The sequence below is a fragment of the Littorina saxatilis genome, linkage group LG15, assembly GCF_037325665.1.
Source record: "Littorina saxatilis isolate snail1 linkage group LG15, US_GU_Lsax_2.0, whole genome shotgun sequence".
Taxonomy (NCBI): domain Eukaryota; kingdom Metazoa; phylum Mollusca; class Gastropoda; order Littorinimorpha; family Littorinidae; genus Littorina; species Littorina saxatilis.
In genome coordinates, this window is record NC_090259.1 from 3,263,469 (window position 1) to 3,280,476 (window position 17,008).

General features: G+C 44.8%; 1 protein-coding gene across 2 annotated transcripts in view; it reads left to right on the forward strand.

Annotated features, from left to right (window-relative positions):
* LOC138948215 (E3 ubiquitin-protein ligase COP1-like) overlaps positions 1–16,582 on the forward strand; it is a 27,710-nt gene extending 11,128 nt beyond the window's left edge. The window contains exons 10-22 of one of the 2 annotated variants that reach the window (XR_011449929.1): positions 1–3; positions 562–836; positions 2,365–2,425; positions 2,973–3,055; positions 3,629–3,737; positions 5,579–5,660; positions 6,376–6,492; positions 7,464–7,581; positions 9,637–9,761; positions 10,973–11,061; positions 11,977–12,036; positions 13,742–14,439; positions 14,506–16,582. The exon at positions 1–3 is cut by the window's left edge and continues 84 nt beyond it. Coding sequence is in view for 1 of the 2 variants with exons in the window: in XM_070319718.1 (XP_070175819.1) it covers positions 1–3; positions 562–836; positions 2,365–2,425; positions 2,973–3,055; positions 3,629–3,737; positions 5,579–5,660; positions 6,376–6,492; positions 7,464–7,581; positions 9,637–9,761; positions 10,973–11,061; positions 11,977–12,036; positions 13,742–13,804 (1,185 nt within the window). In the remaining variant the exon portion in view is untranslated. Of the gene's footprint in view, positions 4–561; positions 837–2,364; positions 2,426–2,972; positions 3,056–3,628; positions 3,738–5,578; positions 5,661–6,375; positions 6,493–7,463; positions 7,582–9,636; positions 9,762–10,972; positions 11,062–11,976; positions 12,037–13,741 lie in introns of both variants that reach the window. The other variant, XM_070319718.1, reaches the window with a different exon arrangement.
* Positions 16,583–17,008: the final 426 nt, after the last annotated feature.

Sequence of the window (17,008 nt, forward strand, 5' to 3'; positions counted from 1 at the left end):
AAGGTCTGTGTCTGTGTGTATGTGTGTGTGTAGGGGGGGGGGGGACTTGACCCTGGTCAGCCCACAATACTGGACTCTGCCTGTGAGGACTCCTTCAACAGTAGTCTTAAGGTGGGGGGGGGGGGACTTGACCCTGGTCAGCCCACTATTCTGGACGCTGCCTGTGACTGAGGACTCCTTCAACAGTAGTCCTAAGGTAAGGTCTCTGTGGGGGGGGGGGGGGGGGGGATTTGACCTTGGTCAGCCCACAATACTGGACGCTGCCTGGGAGGGCTCCTTCAACAGTAGTCTTAAGGTCTGTGTGTGTGTGGGGTGGGGGGACTCTTTCAACAGTAGTCTTACGGTGTGGGGGGGGGGGACTTGACCCTGGTCAGCCCACAATACTGGACGCTGCCTGGGAGGACTCCTTCAACAGTACTAATGTCTGTCTGTGTGTATGGGGGTGGGGGGGTGGAGGGGGGGTGACTTTGAACCCAAAACCAACAGACTCGAAGCTGTGCTGAAAACATCCCAAGCGATCATTATACCCAACAACTATGTTTGTGCTTTTTGTGCGTGCAGGCGTCGGGCTCCAAGCCGCCTAGGCTGCAATCGTCGCTGCAGATGTCACTGGCGCAGCGCAGGAAGAAGATGTCGCAGCACTTCGAGGACCTGGAGCACTGCTACCTCAACATGCGAACCAGCGGAGGGGTGGGGGGACCGGAGGGGGGTGGGGGGAGGATGGAGGACTTTACCGACACTCTGGCCAAGTTCACGCGCTACACGTCCTTCCGTCCCCTCGCCTCTCTCAGCTACGCTGTCGACCTCTTCAACGGCAGCTCCAGTATTGTGTCAAGGTCGGTGGTCTCACTTTCTGGTACGATAGGAAAATATGTTACAAATTATTGAAGTACCAAAGTCCTGTGTATATCTGATATTACGAGCTCATTCACAGTGCCTTATTAAGCTACATAGACAGGGATGGTAAAATCTCAACATTTCAACTCGCCAGCTGGTCGAGTAACTTCACGAAAGTCACTAGCCCACCAGAAATGTTGCTGGCCCGGTACATACCACAGTTGCTGTATCTACATTGTTTATAAGGCTTTGAAACTAGATCGTACAATCAAAAGTGTTGCATTGGACCAGAATTGTAGCTAGCCAGCCGGGCGACTTGCCAGACGGTTTCTACTAGCCCGGCGGATGTTTTACTCACCCCTGGTGATTGGGCGGACGATTTGGCCATCCCTGATAGATTTGGCCATCCCTGATAGATTTGGCCATCCCTGATAGATTTGGCCATCCCTGATAGATTTGGCCATCCCTGATAGATTTGAAGTATTAACCCCTTCACTGCCACAGTATAACAGCATTTTGGTATTGCTGTGTGCCAGGGCAAAATTTCGCTTTCTTCGGTAGGTTCACTAATCTGTTCACTGCTCGATCATTTATTGAGATATCTCTTAGATCTTTGGCATGTGTTTTGCTTATACCCTTGGCTATTATAGGATGACATGATCATTGGACTTTGTTTGTGATTGTTATAGTAAAAATTGATATAATGACCATTTTTGTCAAAAATTACAGTTTCCGGACTTACATTCACACACATTGCAGCACGTAAAACCACACAAAACACTGCTAAAACTGGTGTCAAACATCAGGTACCGGTACTCACATTACAGCCCATAAAAGTATTCTTCTGTGTGGTAATCCATAAATCACTTCTTGTAGAGCTTCCAGAACACTGTATCGCTTGAAAACAGGTCCACGAGTTGAGGTCCGACTTTCGGCCGCCATTGTGAATGCTATAGATCGGTTCTACATTTCTAACACAGTTTTCAACACGTGGTAGTAACTTATCCGAACGGTCTATGGGAAAGAACTGTGTTTAGAACCCCTACAAGTACTTGGACAGTGGTTACCTCCCATTTAGTTTTCAGAAATGTGGGCAGTGAAGGGGTTAAAGTTCTGTGTTCATGCTGTGTTTTATATGTGCAGCATTGAGTTTGATCGTGACTGTGATATTTTACATCTGTATTCATGCTGTGTTTTATATGTGCATCATTGAGTTTGATCGTGACTGTGATATTTTACATCTGTATTCATGCTGTGTTTTATATGTGCAGCATTGAGTTTGATCGTGACTGTGATATTTTACATCTGTATTCATGCTGTGTTTTATATGTGCAGCATTGAGTTTGATCGTGACTGTGATATTTTACATCTGTATTCATGCTGTGTTTTATATGTGCAGCATTGAGTTTGATCGTGACTGTGATATTTTACATCTGTATTCATGCTGTGTTTTATATGTGCATCATTGAGTTTGATCGTGACTGTGATATTTTACATCTGTGTTCATGCTGTGTTTTATATGTGCAGCATCGAGTTTGATCGTGACTGTGATTTCTTCGCAATTGCTGGCGTGACCAAAAAAATTAAGGTAAGATTTTAAAGTGCATGTTATTTAGTACAGTACACAATTACTCCCACAGTTTGCTTCAGTACTTCAAGATTAGTGAATCATGTGTGTTAAGTGTCATCAGTGTTTAGACATGTACAAAATTCTACTGCATGGTTGTGTTTGGAATATATGTACAAAATTCTAAATTGTAGAGGGTCCATGGACCCCCACTGCAGTATTTTAGAGGGTCCCAAGGGTCCAAAAGCCGAAAAGTCCCGGTGTACTTACAAAACATTGTAGTCAGGTATAGTGTACTGCGAAATGTCGATTGCAGTGTGAAAATGGTATCTACGGTACGCACGATAAAGGAAATTTAGTGCGTCCTAGGACCCGCTCTTTTAAAATCGAGTGCGTCCAGGGACCCCCTCCATATATTTCTAGTACGTGTTTTCAGCTTCTAGTGCGAATAGGACGCAGGGACGCGCGGTATGGGGAGCCCTGCAAAGTGAAATCCTATGACATTTTAATAGGTTTATGACTACCAGACTTTGTGCACATAGTGAAGTGTGTGTTGTACTGTCACCAGGTGTATGACTACCAGACTGTGATACAGGACGCTGTGGATATCCACTACCCCACTCTGGAGATGTTGTGTCAGTCCAAAATCAGGTTGGTCACCCTGGATTGTCCCCTGCTGCCCCAAACACTCCCCTACACACAGACAGATGTACACACACACACACACACACACACACACACACGCATGTATGCAAGCACACACACACACAGACAGATGCACACACACACACACACGCACACTTGTATGCAAGCACACACACACTTGCAGACAGATGTACACACACACATATATGCAAGCACACAGACATGCAAACAAATGTACAGCACACACTCGCATGCAAGCACACACACACACGCACACACAGACTCTGGAGAGAGAAAGACAGAGAGAGAGAGAAGGAGACAGAAAGGAGAGAGAGAGGGGGGAAGAGAGAGGGGGGGGAGGGGGGTGAGAGGGCAGCAAGAGAGAGGCAGAGAGAGTGACAATGAGACAGTGAGAGAGAGAGAAGGAGACAGAAAGGAGAGAGAGAGGGGGGGGAAGAGAGAGGGGGGGGGGGGAGAGGGCAGCAAGAGAGAGGCAGAGAGAGTGACAATGAGACAGTGAGAGAGATACAGAGACTAAGGGAAAGGGAGATGTTGTGACTGTTGACTGTGTGTTGACAGCTGTGTGTCGTGGAGCAACTACCACAAGGGCGGCCTGGCCAGCTCCGACTACGAGGGCACTGTGACCTTGTGGGACGCCAACACCGGCAACAGGGTCAAGATGTTTCAGGTCAGTCGCCTTTCTCCTCACTGCTCCAAGGTCATTTCTTTAATCCTGTAGACGGGTACATGGCCTAGCGGTAAGGACGTTGTCTTTTCACGTGGAAGGTTTGGAATCCTGGTCGCGCCAGGTGGATTAAGGGCGGAGATTGTTTAAATCTCCCAGGTCAACGTATTTGCAGACCTGCTAGTGCCTTACCTTTTCAGTGTGAACACACAAGCACAAGACCAAGTACAAGAAAAAGATCCTGAAATCCTTGTGAAGAGTTCCAAGTGTCTTTACCCACACAGGTGTGTGTGACTGTGTTGGGCTGTAGTTAGTAGCGGGCTTAATGGTTTGTGTGACTGTGTTGGGCTGTAGTTAGTAGCGGGCTTAATGGTTTGTGTGACTGTGTTGGGCTGTAGTTAGTAGCGGGCTTAATGGTTTGTGTGACTGTGTTGGGCTGTAGTTAGTAGCGGGCTTAATGGTGTGTGTGACTGTGTTGGGCTGTAGTTAGTAGCGGGCTTAATGGTTTGTGTGACTGTGTTGGGCTGTAGTTAGTAGCGGGCTTAATGGTGTGTGTGACTGTGTTGGGCTGTAGTTAGTAGCGGGCTTAATGGTGTGTGTGACTGTGTTGGGCTGTAGTTAGTAGCGGGCTTAATGGTGTGTGTGACTGTGTTGGGCTGTAGTTAGTAGCGGGCTTAATGGTGTGTGTGACTGTGTTGGGCTGTAGTTAGTAGCGGGCTTAATGGTGTGTGTGACTGTGTTGGGCTGTAGTTAGTAGCGGGCTTAATGGTTTGTGTGACTGTGTTGGGCTGTAGTTAGTAGCGGGCTTAATGGTTTGTGTGACTGTGTTGGGCTGTAGTTAGTAGCGGGCTTAATGGTTTGTGTGACTGTGTTGGGCTGTAGTTAGTAGCGGGCTTAATGGTTTGTGTGACTGTGTTGGGCTGTAGTTAGTAGCGGGCTTAATGGTTTGTGTGACTGTGTTGGGCTGTAGTTAGTAGCGGGCTTAATGGTGTGTGTGACTGTGTTGGGCTGTAGTTAGTAGCGGGCTTAATGGTGTGTGTGACTGTGTTGGGCTGTAGTTAGTAGTGGGCTTAATGGTGTGTGTGACTGTGTTGGGCTGTAGTTAGTAGCGGGCTTAATGGTTTGTGTGACTGTGTTGGGCTGTAGTTAGTAGCGGGCTTAATGGTGTGTGTGACTGTGTTGGGCTGTAGTTAGTAGCGGGCTTAATGGTGTGTGTGACTGTGTTGGGCTGTAGTTAGTAGCGGGCTTAATGGTGTGTGTGACTGTGTTGGGCTGTAGTTAGTAGCGGGCTTAATGGTTTGTGTGACTGTGTTGGGCTGTAGTTAGTAGCGGGCTTAATGGTTTGTGTGACTGTGTTGGGCTGTAGTTAGTAGCGGGCTTAATGGTTTGTGTGACTGTGTTGGGCTGTAGTTAGTAGCGGGCTTAATGGTGTGTGTGACTGTGTTGGGCTGTAGTTAGTAGCGGGCTTAATGGTGTGTGTGACTGTGTTGGGCTGTAGTTAGTAGTGGGCTTAATGGTGTGTGTGACTGTGTTGGGCTGTAGTTAGTAGCGGGCTTAATGGTTTGTGTGACTGTGTTGGGCTGTAGTTAGTAGCGGGCTTAATGGTGTGTGTGACTGTGTTGGGCTGTAGTTAGTAGTGGGCTTAATGGTTTGTGTGACTGTGTTGGGCTGTAGTTAGTAGCGGGCTTAATGGTTTGTGTGACTGTGTTGGGCTGTAGTTAGTAGCGGGCTTAATGGTTTGTGTGACTGTGTTGGGCTGTAGTTAGTAGCGGGCTTAATGGTTTGTGTGACTGTGTTGGGCTGTAGTTAGTAGCGGGCTTAATGGTTTGTGTGACTGTGTCCAGGAGCACGAGAAGCGGTGTTGGAGTGTGGACTACAATCACATGGATCCCTTGCTCCTGGCGTCCGGCTCCGACGACTGCAGAGGTATGTGAACATACTGTGCATCCATGGAACATTGGATTCCTCTTCTTTGACCCATGTGACGTTAGAGTCCGACTCAAACTTGAGGTGGCTGAGAATACAAAATACTGCACCTTTGTTTGCGTTTAATCATAAAGAATAAAAAAAGAATTCTAAATAAAAATGATTGACACATTAATGTAATCTGTATTTTTGACAACAATATTTCGACAGGTACAGTTCAACTCGACACTAGTGTAGTCTCCAATAAAAATGGTGGTCTTGATCTGTGTCAAAAATCATATTTTGGTGAAAAATAAGGTATAGCGATGATTGTGCTCTTCTGGCACTAGAATAGGTCTGGACTATGCTTTCAGGTAGAACAGTGTAGATCTGTTATTGATTCTGTGTGTTCAATTATGAACTAAATGTATTTCTTTCGAATACATCACCTCAATTTAACTAATAGGAGTTACCTTACTTACGAGTGCTAGACTGAGAAGCAGTCTAGCACTCGTAAGTAAGGTAACTCCTATTAGTTAAATTGAGGTGAGTATTCTTAGAAATAGTCATTTTACTTCTAAAAAATACATTTTTGATGCGTTTCATCGTTCATGTTTTGATAAGTTGTAGTTGACCATTTCTCTGTGTCTAATCATGTGTTAAAGTTTTATGTAGAGTTGACGAATCAGTGGCAAGCCTATGTTTTAACGTGTATATGCTGTGTTTAACATTTCAGTGAAGCTGTGGTCGACCAACGCCGAGCACTCAGTAGCGAGCCTGGAAGCCAAAGCCAACGTTTGCTGCGTCAAGTTCAACCCCGAGAGTCGCTACCACCTGGCCTTCGGGTCTGCTGGTCTGTACATCCCGGTAGCGTAGAGACCGGCGTGTCAGCCTCCTTTTTAAGACCTGATACTTTTACAGATTTTTTGAAGTTTGAAAAGGGGGGTTTCACTGAGGTGCATGCGCCTTTCAAATAGAAGGTGTGGGGTTTGAATCCCGCTGACTGCTTCAGGTGGAAGGTGTGGGGTTTGAATCCCGCTGACTGCTTCAGGTGGAGATGGATTGGTTATATCCTTTTTGCGGGTCAATGTGTGTGCAGAGTGCCCGAGTCTCCTTTGTGATTAGGCCAAAAAAAATTATAGGTGTGGTTACGGTAACATAACCCCAAAAAATAGGGTAGGAAGGTAGGCAATCACTTTTTTTTTTTAAACTTTTTTTTTCTAATGTGTACAAATTAAACATACTTGACAGGGAAATAAGTGTGCGACTCGGGCGCTTTCGCTTTCATTGCGTTTTCTGCACTCGTTTACTTGTTGTTTTGGGTATTTTTTTGACAAATGTAATAAAAAGTTAAAGGGTCGGCCCCAAAAAATAGGGCAGGTCGGGTTACCGTAACCACACCTATTTTTTTTTTTAGGCCTTATAAGCATGCCCAACATCAAATACTTTCGCTAAGATCCGTGTCAGAGTTTGATGGTTCATGGAAACTTTACAAAAAAAATGTACATCCCCCCCCCCCCTCCCCCCCGACAAATAAATGTGCGAATGTGAATAATAATTCTGGTTGTGTAATGCGATTGGTAATGCGCTGAAAAGTATGAGTGTTCATGACATAAAAAGTTGTGCATTTCATGTTGTTGCCTCCTTTCTTCTTTCTCTGTGTGTGTCTGTTTGTTGACTTACCTTGCACCTTACGTGTGGACAGACCACTGCGTGCATTACTACGACCTGCGTCAGCCCCGTCAAGCCCTCAGTGTGTTCCTTTCTTCTTTCTTTCTGTGTGTGTCTGTTTGTTGACTTACCTTGCACCTTACGTGTGGACAGACCACTGCGTGCATTACTACGACCTGCGTCAGCCCCGTCAAGCCCTCAGTGTGTTCCGCGGCCACAAGAAGGCCGTGTCCTACGTCAAGTTCCTCTCCAGTCAGGAGGTGGTGTCAGCGTGAGTAGCCTCCTTTTCTCCTTCTGTTCATTTTGTTGTTGTCATTTTCAATTGTTTTTTGTCCCATCGTTCGGAAATTCGGGTCGCTTCCTCCCAGTTGAAAGTGAGCAGCAACAAAGTCACGCTACCCAGGTGTCTACGTGTTTAGCATTGATGGCACAATGACAGAGGTCTTTTACATGCCACTGTGGTGACTCGGGGGTGGAACATGAATACCTCTCTGAGTCTGCACATAAAAGTTGACCCATGTCTGTCCCGGCCCAGATTCGAACCTTTGACCTTAGAATCACAAATCCAAAACTCTACGAACTGAGCTACTGCTCCAATAGAGGGGACAAAAACACACTCCTTGAACCTGGATAGGCAGAATGTGGCTGACTAGGGTTGATTTTCCTCTCTATCTTTGACAAATCCAGCGTCTTTGTGAGAGTAGACCCTGTGATCCAGCTTGTGCTGAAGGGATGACCCTCATGTGTGTTTTTTGTGGACTTTGATTGGCTGTAACGAACTGTCCTTCAAGAGATTGGTTACATCTTTAGAGACGATGCTGGGAAATAACTCTGTCAGGTTTGTATGGGCTGTGAAAGAGAGATTGGTTACGTCTTTAGAGACGATGCTGGGAAATAACTCTGTCAGGTTTGTATGGGCTGTGAAAGAGAGAATACTCTCGCTTTTATTGATGCAAGCTTTCCACACTTGCTCTTTGTCCCTGTGTTTCAGACACACCCCTTGCCAGTGACTGGCCTGTGATGTCATGTGTTTCAGACACACCCCTTGCCAGTGACTGGCCTGTGATATCATGTGTTTCAGACACACCCCTCGCCAGGGACTGGCCTGTGATGTCATGTGTTTCAGACACACCCCTCGCTAGTGACTGGCCTGTGATATCATGTGTTTCAGACACACCCCTCGCTAGTGACTGGCCTGTGATGTCATGTGTTTCAGACACACCCCTCGCCAGTGACTGGCCTGTGATGTCATGTGTTTCAGACACACCCCTCGCCAGTGACTGGCCTGTGATATGTGTTTCAGCCACACCCCTCGCCAGTGACTGGCCTGTGATATCATGTGTTTCAGACACACCCCTCGCCAGTGACTGGCCTGTGATATCATGTGTTTCAGCCACACCCCTCGCCAGTGACTGGCCTATGATATCACGTGTTTCAGAAACACCCCTCGCTAGGGACTGGCCTATGATATCATGTGTTTCAGACACACCCCTCGCCAGTGACTGGCCTATGATATCATGTGTTTCAGACACACCCCTCCCTACTGACTGGCCTGTGATATCATGTGTTTCAGACACACCCCTCGCCAGTGACTGGCCTGTGATATCATGTGTTTCAGACACACCCCTTGCCAGTGACTGGCCTGTGATATCATGTGGGAAAGCTTGCCTCAATAGAAGCAACAAGAGTAATCACTCTTTCACAACCATACAAATCGTACTTATTTACGAACATCGTCTGGTAAGATGTGACCAATCTTTTGAAGGATATAGTCTGTCTTCAGCCAATCAGAGTCTGTGTAAAAAGCACAATGGGGTCACCACTTCATGGGAAGCTAGATCAATCACAGGATCTCCTCTGACACTGATGCTGGATTTATAGGAGGTTTACAAAGATGCTGTCCTAGTCTGCCACATTTTGTCTTTGGGGGTGCAAGGAGGTGGGGTTCCTGATATTCATATGAGTCTTCACTTTTTTGTGGCAACCCTTTGGTATTTGTTCATCTTTTGTGTTCACTTTTGCTTTTTAAGCAGGAGCTAATACAGTGAAACTACCACTTTTCAAGACCTCCACAAATCTGAAAAAAATAGGTCTCAAAAAGGAGGGAGTCTTGAAATGGAGGTAAATTTACACAGCTTGTGAACAGAAAAATCTGGGGGAAAATCTGGTCTTAAAAAGGGGGTGCCACTGTTTCAGTGTATCACTGTATCACTGTATCACTGTATCACTGTATCACTGTATCACTGTATCAGTGTATCAGTGGATGCCTTTCTTACTCTGAAATGTCAGAGAGAAATTGACGTTAAACAGATGTCTTTTGTTCCAGGTCAACAGACAGCCAGCTCAAACTGTGGAGTCTAAGTCGCCCCAACGCCATCAACACCTTCACCGGTCACATCAACGAGAAAAACTTTGTGGGGCTGGCCACGGATGGTGACTATGTCCTGTGTGGTGAGTCAGGGACCCCAAGCTGTGGTCGCTTTGTTGACCCTTTTTGCCTGAGCGATACGATATGATGAGATGAGATGGGATGGGATAGGATAACTTAAAATGTCCACTTCTATTGTGCATATACATGGGAACAAATGTTCGGCACCACATGGCATCACTTAAGTTATGGAACAAACTCAACGATATTCAGGCAGTCTGAAAGGCCGAGCAGCAGATGGTTGCCATCTGTAGATGAACAACTTGTTGAGATTTTCACGAATTATTTTGAAGCTAGAACCTGGATGACCACCATGCATGATGAAAACTATATGACCCTTACCAAATTTAACTTGGAAGGGGAGTACATGGATCGTTTGCTCTAGCTATGAGTATCGACTGGGTTTGGAGAGTTTGTTGAAAATATTGCATTTATTTATGTATATAGGCTGTTTAAAGTGTATAAAGTGACTAGTATCCATTTGTTGGTGCTGTAAATGTGCACAGGTTTATGTGTGATCATTATTACTGACAATGACTTGTTAGCCACAGCCTTCAACATTCATGTGTGATCATTATTACTGACAATGACTTGTTAGCCACAGCCTTCAACATTCATGTGTGATCATTATTACTGACAATGACTTGTTAGCCACAGCCTTCAACATTCATGTGTGATCATTATTACTGACAATGACTTGTTAGCCACAGCCTTCAACATTCATGTGTGATCATTATTACTGACAATGACTTGTTAGCCACAGCCTTCAACATTCATGTGTGATCATTATTACTGACAATGACTTGTTAGCCACAGCCTTCAACATTCATGATTGTGTGATCATTATTACTGACAATGACTTGTTAGCCACAGCCTTCAACATTCATGTGTGATCATTATTACTGACAATGACTTGTTAGCCACAGCCTTCAACATTCATGTGTGATCATTATTACTGACAATGACTTGTTAGCCACAGCCTTCAACATTCATGTGTGATCATTATTACTGACAATGACTTGTTAGCCACAGCCTTCAACATTCATGTGTGATCATTATTACTGACAATGACTTGTTAGCCACAGCCTTCCAACATTCATGTGTGATCATTATTACTGACAATGACTTGTTAGCCACAGCCTTCAACATTCATGCATAATGATTGTCTTTTGAGCTTTGATTTCCCCATGCCAGTGTATGCTTTGTGGTGACAATGGAGAGTTTCATGTTGCAGGGAGCGAGAACAACTCGCTCTACATGTACTACAAGGGTTTGCCCAAACAGCTAATGACCTACAAGTTTGACACCGTGCGTAGCGTTCTGGTGAGTCTTTGTTTTCACGACACATTAATTACCAGGTGTGTGGATGTACAAGAAATATGTGACAAGCACTACCGTACACAAAGGTTTTATCCCGGGATGTTGAACCCGTATCCCCCCAGAGCGGCCACTGTGGAAGGCTGGAGCTCCCAAATGCAGATGCTTGAAACACCCACTACACATTGAAACACCCACTACACATTGAAACACCCACTACACATTGAAACACCCACTACACATTGAAACACCCACTACACATTGAAACACCCACTACACATTGAAACACCCACTACACATTGAAACACCCACTACACATTGAAACACCTAGAACACACCTGTGTTACCATTTCTACTGGATTTGTGCCATGTTTCAGCATTGGTAATTTTAGTAAAGGGTCACTCTCAAAGTAATGATTCAAAAGCCTGACATGGACCTTGACAAATAAAGTCCAAAAAAGACCAAAACTTGGTATGTGGGGTGTGGTCTTGGTGGGCAGGTGGTCGATTGGTCGATAGCCAAAGATGGTCGATTGGTCGATAGCCAAAGATGGTCGATTGGTCGATAGCCAAAGATGGTCGATAGCCAAAGATGGTCGATTGGTCGATAGCCAAAGATGGTCGATTGGTCGATAGCCAAAGATGGTCGATTGGTCGATAGCCAAAGATGGTCGATTGGTCGATAGCCAAAGATGGTCGATTGGTCGATAGCCAAAGATGGTCGATTGGTCGATAGCCAAAGATGGTCAATTGGTCGATAGCCAAAGATGGTCGCCAAGGCGGGCTTGACTGTAATTGTAAATCAGCCTCAACTCTAGCAAGGGGTGCAATTCAGAATATAACATTGTAAGTGTATTATCATGACTATGATTATTATAATTGTGTGGTAAAGTGTGCATGGTGTAGCGGTGTGTGTTTCAGGAGAAGGAGAGGAAGGACGATGATTCCAACGAGTTTGTCAGCGCCGTCACCTGGAAACCAGTGAGTTAATTCACACACTTTGCTTACTCTGCGTGTTGACTTTGCATTCTGCATCTTATTGGCATTTGATATCATTGTTATGGCTTGATTGAATCATTCAAATGGTTTGGTGCTGCAGTACAATTATTTGTTTCGGATCTTTCTGATTGAAAAATAAACAAACTGGCAGACATAGGCATACATGCTAGCACACACTCACACACACTATCAAGTGCACAGATCAGAACACTCTAAACAAGAGGCGAAGCCTTCAAGGCTCACGTAAGAAATCGACAAACAGTAACACAAACTCAATCACTCTGTCACACATACACACACACACACACAGTAAGCATAGGTGACACTGTGCAAGAAAGCGAGACACTAGATCTAGATCTGTCTGTCTGCATGTAGCCTACTTACAGGGACACGACTGCCAACTAGTCTCGGCCCGCTCAAAATAACAATGACCGAGACTTTCAGTAATTCCTTCGCGTGACGTCTAACCCTCTTACGTCATAATGTGACGTCTTCAAATGACGAAATGTTAAAGTTTCTACCACAGACATACACACGCACACACGCACACACACACACACGCACAGACAGACAAAGTTACGATCGCATAGGCTACACTTACGTGAGCCAAAAAGACACTGTGAGACATACAACACTCTTCCTCTGTTACACACTTTCTGGGGAAATATTGTTTTGTGTCCTGTGAGAAATCATAGGGCGAATGGTGTTGTTTTGTGTCCTGTGAGAAATCATAGGGCGAATGGTGTTGTTTTGTGTCCTGTGAGAAATGATAGGGCGAATGGTGTTGTTTTGTGTCCTGTGAGAAATCATAGGGCGAATGGTGTTGTTTTGTGTCCTGTGAGAAATCATAGGGCGAATGGTGTTGTTTTGTGTCCTGTGAGAAATCATAGGGCGAATGGTGTTGTTTTGTTTTGGTTTCTTCTGCGCTTTGATGGTGCGGTTGGTATTGTTGTGTTGCAGCTGATCATCAGCAGAGGGAAAGTCAAAGTGTGAAACAGTAGAACTTAACCTCCCCCCCCCCCCCTCCCCTTTTTAGACACACACCCCTTCCCCCCAATTTAAGATTTCCCCCATGTGTAAACTCGCTTCTCAGATCTTCATTTTATAACTTCTGCAAATTTACCCCCAATTTGTAAGACTCCCCACATCTCAAGACTCAATGTTTTGAAGATGTTTCTGATGTCTTAAAAATGGGTTCCAGTTTAAGATGTGTGATTTTGTCTGTGTTGTAATGTGTTCCAGTGTAAGATGTGTGATGTTGTCTGTGTTGTAATGTGTTCCAGTGTAAGATGTGTGATGTTGTCTGTGTTTGTAATGTGTTCCAGTGTAAGATGTGTGATGTTGTCTGTGTTGTAATGTGTTCCAGTGTAAGATGTGTGATTTTGTCTGTGTTGTAATGTGTTCCAGTGTAAGATGTGTGATGTTGTCCGTGTTGTAATGTGTTCCAGTGTAAGATGTGTGATGTTGTCCGTGTTGTAATGTGTTCCAGTGTAAGATGTGTGATGTTGTCTGTGTTGTAATGTGTTCCAGTGTAAGATGTGTGATGTCTGTGTTTGTAATGTGTTCCAGTTTAAGATGTGTGATGTTGTCTGTGTTGTAATGTGTTCCAGTGTAAGATGTGTGATTTTGTCTGTGTTGTATTGTAATGTGTTCCAGTGTAAGATGTGTGACGTTGTCTGTGTTGCAGGGATCCAGGGTGGTGGTCGCAGCCAACAGTCAGGGCACCGTCAAGATTCTCGAGGTGGTCTGATGTCGTCTGGAGACCGTGCATCTCAAATGGTCTAGTGCACGCTTGATATGGTCTCACGCTCACTGAAAGCCTGCTGGTCTAAATACACACAGGAGGCAGGCTGAAACTCTCTGGAGGTGATAATGTGCTCACGGCAAGCACACTGTTTAGCCCTGTGTGAGATTCACGGTCCCACTGAGTGAATCTCAAACAGTCGCTCTTCTCTCGGTATGTGACGTCACTTCCACAGGGTTAAAAGACAATGTTCGCAAATAACTCTGTCGGGTTTGTGTGGGTTGTGAAAGAGTGAATACCCTTGCTTTTAGTGGGACAAATAAATCCACACGTGCTCCTTGTCCACGTGTTTCCGACACACCCCTCGCTTGCGATTGGCTCCTAAATTGTTTGTCCCAGTAAAAGCAAGGGCATTCACTCTTTCACAACCCATACAAACCCGACAGTTATTTTCGGAATTGGTCGATTGGGCGCTATGCCATGCACATTTCACCAGCCTATGTCAGCGGTCATGGTGTGCTTCAAGGAACACGTCAGAGTTCTGGAAATGGTGCAACGGAGGTGTTACCTGCATTAGGCTTCGTGAGGTATCTTGTTGATTCATGTGAAAGACAGGAACTGTGTGTCATGATTTGAAAGAGGTATGGCGGGTCTGTCACGTGTTGATTCATGTAAAGTCATGAACTGTGTGTCATGGTTTGAAAGAGGTATGACGGGTCTGTCACGTGTTGATTCATGTAAAGACATGACCTGAGCGTGAAACAGGTCTGACTGGTATTTCATGGAGCTAAAAACGTCCCCTCAATTCATGTCGCCTCCTTTTCTATGTGGTCTCTGAGCGATGTGAGATTTTGATTGAAAGTAGCGTGACTCACGTTTTGAGAATGTGACCTATCTTGTGATTCACTTCAAGCCCAGCTCAGTGTTGTCTACAATTAAGTCATGAGAGATTTGGATTGAAATTGCTGTAACTGCAGATGTGTTTGAATCTGGCCAATACATGTGACGTCAAGTCTAGCAGTGCCTTGTATCCAAGTGATGTGAGATTTACAAGATTGAAAGTGTCATTGTCGTGTCGTGAATGTGATATATTTTATCATTTGTGTGAAGCCCAGTTGAAATAGTCAGACCTGTTTACCCTTACTATTTAGGAGTAATTTATTAATATTTTTTAGGCTTTTGGGGGGAAAAATACTCCATTTGAGTCCAGACTACGATTTTCAAATGTGCTTCAAATTTGTTTTGTGTTGCTAATGTTGGCGTCTGTAACAACTGGGTTACTATTTTGGCCATCAGATTACTATTTGTTTACTTGACCATTACTCTTGTCAAGTGCTGGGGGTAAGCAGATCTGAATAGTATATATTATCCACGTGATGTGAGATTTTGAAACTAAAGTAGCTGATTTGAATGTGACGTTAACAAGTCATATGTCAAGTGCAGGTGTATTTTGTCTCGAAGCGATGCGAGATTTGATTGATGTGAAGAGAGATGTGAGATTTGATTGATGTGAAGAGAGATGTGAGATGTGATTGATGTGAAGAGAGATGTGAGATGTGATTGATGTGAAGAGAGATGTGATTGATGTGAAGAGAGATGTGAGATTTGATTGATGTGAAGAGAGATGTGATTGATGTGAAGAGAGATGTGAGATGTGATTGATGTGAAGAGAGATGTGAGATTTGATTGAAATCATCATACCTGATGTGCATGAATGCAACAAACCTTACTGACTCGGGTTGAGTCTAGCTGCGTCTTTTCTCGAAAAAGCAGACATGCCAAACCAAAGGCAGGCTACTTCCCCAACCAATGTGTATCTATATGTGTCACATTACATGCTTCGTCATGTGTCATAAAAAAACAAAAAGCAGGCTACCGGCACGGTTGGCCTAGTGGTAAGGCGTCCGCCCCGTGATCAGGAGGTCGTGGGTTCGAACCCCGGCCGGGTCATACCTAAGACTTTAAAATTGGCAATCTAGTGTCTGGCATTATGGGGTTAGTGCTAGGACTGGTTGGTCCGGTGTCAGAATAATGTGACTGGGTGAGACATGAAGTCTGTGCTGTGACTTCTGTCTTGTGTGTGGCGCACGTTATATGTCAAAGCAGCACCGCCCTGATATGGCCCTTCGTCGTCGGCTGGGCGTTAAGCAAACAAACAAACAAAAAGCAGGCTACCGTAAGAGTTATTTCCCCAACCAATGTGTATCTAAATGTGTCACAGTACATGCTTTGTCATGTGTCATAAAAAACAAGAGGCGAAGCCTTCACGGCTCACGTAAGAAATCGACGAACAGTAACACAAACTCAATCACTCCGTCACACATACACACACACAGTAAGCATACCGTCGCGATATAACCTTGAACGGTTGAAAACGACGTTAAACACCAAATAAAGAAAGAAAGAAACAGTAAGCATAAGTGATACGGTGCAAGAGTGCGAGACACTAGATCTAGATCTGTCTGTCTGTAGCCTACTTTTTAGTACTTACGGGGACACGACTGCCAGATGGCCAGATCGACACTGCGCTTTCGACAGCGCTTCCTCGCGCAGACACTGGAAACACGCTGTGCAGATTAACCTGTAGGAAATCTCCTTTGGTATCTTCTTTATCTATTTTTCTGGAGCTACGAAACCGAACAATGTGAAATCATGAGTCGTCTTCTCCGAATCGGCGAACTGCAGCTCGGTGATAACTGTATCTATACCACAATCCTTCACGCGATCTGACCTAACCTTGACCCCTGACCTGGTCTACATACCACACACGACACAAACCAGTCAGCTGTTTTTACCCCCCCAAAACCCCCCACCACCCGTTTTCTTTGGATACACACTTTAACTACATACGTGCCGACGAAATGTTGATCATTGCTTCAATATTTTGAAGCTGTTGCTTGGATAATAACCAGGTAAAATTAGTATTTCGGTGTTTAGTCAAATGTTAAAGTTTCTATCACATACACACACACACAGACAGACAAAGTTTAGCATCGCATAGGCTGTATACATACACTTACGTGAGCCAAAAACCAGCAGGCTACCGTGAGAGTTATTTCCCCAACCAATGTGTATCTATATGTGTCACAGTACATGCTTTGTCATGTCATAAACAAACAAAAAGCAGGCTACCGTAAGAGTTATTTCCCCAACCAATGTGTATCTATATGTGTCATAGTACATGCTTTGTCATGTGTCATAAAAACCAAA